Genomic DNA, 3,077 nt, shown 5'->3' on the forward strand with positions numbered 1-3,077 from the left:
TTAGTCTCCTGGAGGGGGAAGAAGTAACTCGACTGCTCCGACATTCCCATTTAACGACACCCCTGCCCAGACCCCACCAGAGTAGGATAAAGAACTCTGCCACTCCACAGGGGCCTAATGAAAATGTGCACTTCACAAAGTTCCATCTGTCAGAGTTAGTACTGCACATGTCCGGTTCAAAGTAGGGATTCTACCCCCTGGGGGACAAAAATGACAGCTCTCATTACCTTTTTTATCAAGTTGTCTTCCAATTCCAAGCTGTCGGAATCAGGTGGGTAAAGAACGCTTGGGGCTATACACACTGATAAATTATAAGCTGTCATCTGTTTGGATGAGGAATGCTGCTCAATGTTGTATAACACTCCAAAAAGGTATCGCAAGAGAACAACATTTGCTCTTGGCAGCTGGGCTAAAAGCCTAAGGTCAGAAAAACACACTTTTAAATTAGGCAAGTGATTCCACTTAGGAGGTTGGAAAAACAGAGACAGGGAACAGGATACATCCTTGTATATCTAGCCCACAACGCGCTGTAGCAGAGTTCCAGGCATGAATGTATACAAAATTGTTGCACTGAATTCAATTCCTGAGCCAGATAACAACTTCTCTGCTTAGTTAAATGTTTGACAGACTTTTAAGGTCATAGCCCTGGCAGTCAATGCTCTAGCATCTGTCTTGGACCACTGGATTTCGTCTACCAGTTTCATGGGTCCAGAAGGTGTAAAACGGCCAAGGAGTCCACATTAATAAGATAAGGAGAAGAACAATAATAGCCCTAAAGCGTGCCTCTATTCTGAAGCTGGCCCCCATGGGTGTGAAGAATTGAAACTCCTTGGCGTTGGTCATGATTTTAGTGGGCAAAGCTGCAAAACGTAAGCCAATGTTTTCCTGATAGTATGTTGGCTGTATTTTAGAGATGTGACCAGAGTAGAGTAATTATTGCATCCTTACCTCTGGGCTGCAGTTATCTTCTCCTCTTTGTTGACTTGATCAATAACACCGAGCCATTTGTCATAGAGATCGGATAAAAATATACTTCCTTGGATATTTCTAAGAAAATCCTTATGGAGATAAAAAAATATGTATATATATTATAGAAAATATGTATTGGAAATATTCCAGAGAAAATATGTAGTTAAAAAATTCAGTTCAGCCCCCACTTCCTTCACAGATACCCAAACTGGGACCCACACGGAGCTCGGATCTGAGTCTCCATTGACTTGCACACGCAGGAGCAGGTGCTTGGATTTTCTCCCGCTAAAACTTAGAGGCATAAAAGCAGAGCTTAGGCTGTGGTGGAAATGAAGATAAAGCTCCCTTCTATCATCTGGAACTTATTTTTTGTGAGTGCTTTTTTTGCAAAGTACCACAAACTGACAGGGTCTGGCTATAGACCATCCTAAATCCTATTAGCTTCTTGGACAGAAATACACATACCCATGTTGCTTGTTTTAGACACAGTGCTAGCTCCTAATTCGAGCAAGAAAAGGCCTGAAATAATCAAAACACAAACAGGTGGGCTCTTGCACACATATTAGGAAAGAACTAGGTCTTCTCACTCGGGGTATGTGTGCTCCCTGGAAGAAAGCTACTCTCACAATTGCTTCATTCTTCCTTTTCTTAACTGTCTAAAAGTCGAGAGTCTAATGGCAGACTCACTGTGGTCCTGAGGATAGATTCATTTCTAGTTTAGGCCAATTGTCCAGTTAGTTTGCCATGATATTATCAAGGCCAAGGTTGCAGAGTCTGATTCTCCACCAAGATCCGTCAACTTTAGGAAGAGAAAACTTTAGAAACGTCTAAGCACCATACCCACAAGTGCTCACCCTCTTCCTAGTCGGTGCTGATAACACGGAGTCAGGAAGGAACCTCCTAACGCTTGCTAGAAAATCGATTCCATGTGTGCACCTTACAGAGGGCAACGCTCATCTTGCTACCTAGTGTATCATCAGTCTTCTCCTGGCTCCTGATGCCTATATGTATGTTACTACTGGATATCACTATGGCCCCAGTGTAGGAGTGGTTACCTAAGTCATTTCTGAACTTTGCTATTTATCACATCTTCAATCATTAATGGGGGACAAGGGAAGACCAAATGTGACTGAGATTCTAAGACTGTAGTCATTACTACGTTAACATAGGGTTCTTCAGAGCTGTTCATAAGTGCTAAGATGGATGGATTAAATTCTTTCCCTGTTCTATTTCTTTTGGAAAGTTTGCCTTCATTAGGACGGTGGTGAGGATGTTTGCATGGGTAAACAGTGTGTATGAATCGGTGCGAATTTTGAAATTTATTATCATGACTAGTAGTCATTTCAGTATTAGTATTTCGCATGGAGTCTTCAGGAGTGAAGGTGGGGAGGGCGGTGTGTAGTGAAAACAGAAAGTATTTCTAACATATGGGGCTTTTAACTCCTAAAGTAGCTTCCTTAAATTTTGATTTTGTCAAGCGTTTTTCAGCTTGTCAGGTTCTTAATCTATTATGCCCGTCATGGTTCTTGAGCAGTCATGATGAAGCACACCAATCATAGCTTCAATTACTCGTCTGTGGATAATGCTAGAACCTTCCCTACCTTTAAGACGGATGCGACCACATGAACAGATTCGCTGTACGGGTTCAGTTTGACCCCAGAATTTAGTTTCTCCTTTAGGACCATGCAGGATTTTATATTGGCTGATTTGCTGAATATGCCTTCTGTGAGTGGCCCTTTTTGATTAATAAAGGAAAGCATACCCTGTAGGAAGAAAAGAAAAGTATATGGCATCTCATATCCACAAACGCAGAGCACAAGCTTGCCTCCATTTTGAAAGAGCACGGGAATGTGATGGTACACTGTTTTTGAGCTGGAAGGACTAAAGTCAATTTAGATTGTTTTTTTTTTCAGTGTCTCTCTATATACTTTCGACCCAAATATCCATTTTACAGTCATACACTGAAACATTTTAAACACTTCTTTTAATCAGGTTTTCCTTTCCATTGAGGTTCCACTTTTAAATCAAACTTCTCCGCTTCAAGGCCTTTGGGGAATCACCATCTGTTTCCTACTTTAGCATTTTTTTCTCATTATTCCCTACATAGA

At 41.4% G+C, this 3,077-nt stretch overlaps 1 protein-coding gene across 1 annotated transcript; it reads right to left on the minus strand.

The window, feature by feature from the left end:
• Positions 1 to 35: 35 nt before the first annotated feature.
• Positions 36 to 2,930, minus strand: LOC145718752 (rho GTPase-activating protein 20-like). The gene is made up of 3 exons (XM_081810265.1): positions 2,571 to 2,930; positions 949 to 1,058; positions 36 to 417 (listed from the first exon to the last, which is right to left on the minus strand). The coding sequence occupies exons 1-3, from the start codon at positions 2,760 to 2,762 to the stop codon at positions 177 to 179; spliced, it is 543 nt and encodes a 180-aa protein (XP_081666391.1). The 5' UTR covers positions 2,763 to 2,930; the 3' UTR covers positions 36 to 176.
• Between the last annotated feature and the right edge of the window lie 147 nt (positions 2,931 to 3,077).

The sequence above is a fragment of the Leptonychotes weddellii genome, unplaced genomic scaffold (genome assembly GCF_054177405.1).
Source record: "Leptonychotes weddellii isolate Sample4059 unplaced genomic scaffold, ASM5417740v2 HiC_scaffold_21176, whole genome shotgun sequence".
In the NCBI taxonomy this organism is placed as follows: Eukaryota; Metazoa; Chordata; class Mammalia; order Carnivora; family Phocidae; genus Leptonychotes; species Leptonychotes weddellii.

Bases quoted from the DNA above. Each gene is read 5' to 3' on its own strand.
- LOC145718752 (XM_081810265.1), bottom strand. From the start codon at position 2,762: ATGCCATATACTTTTCTTTTCTTCCTACAGGGTATGCTTTCCTTTATT. The intron at 1,059-2,570 runs GTAGGGAAGGTT...TATCTCCATAAG, and splicing joins TGGTCGCATCCGTCTTAAAG to GATTTTCTTAGAAATATCCA. The intron at 418-948 runs GTAAGGATGCAA...TTCTGACCTTAG, and splicing joins AAGATAACTGCAGCCCAGAG to GCTTTTAGCCCAGCTGCCAA.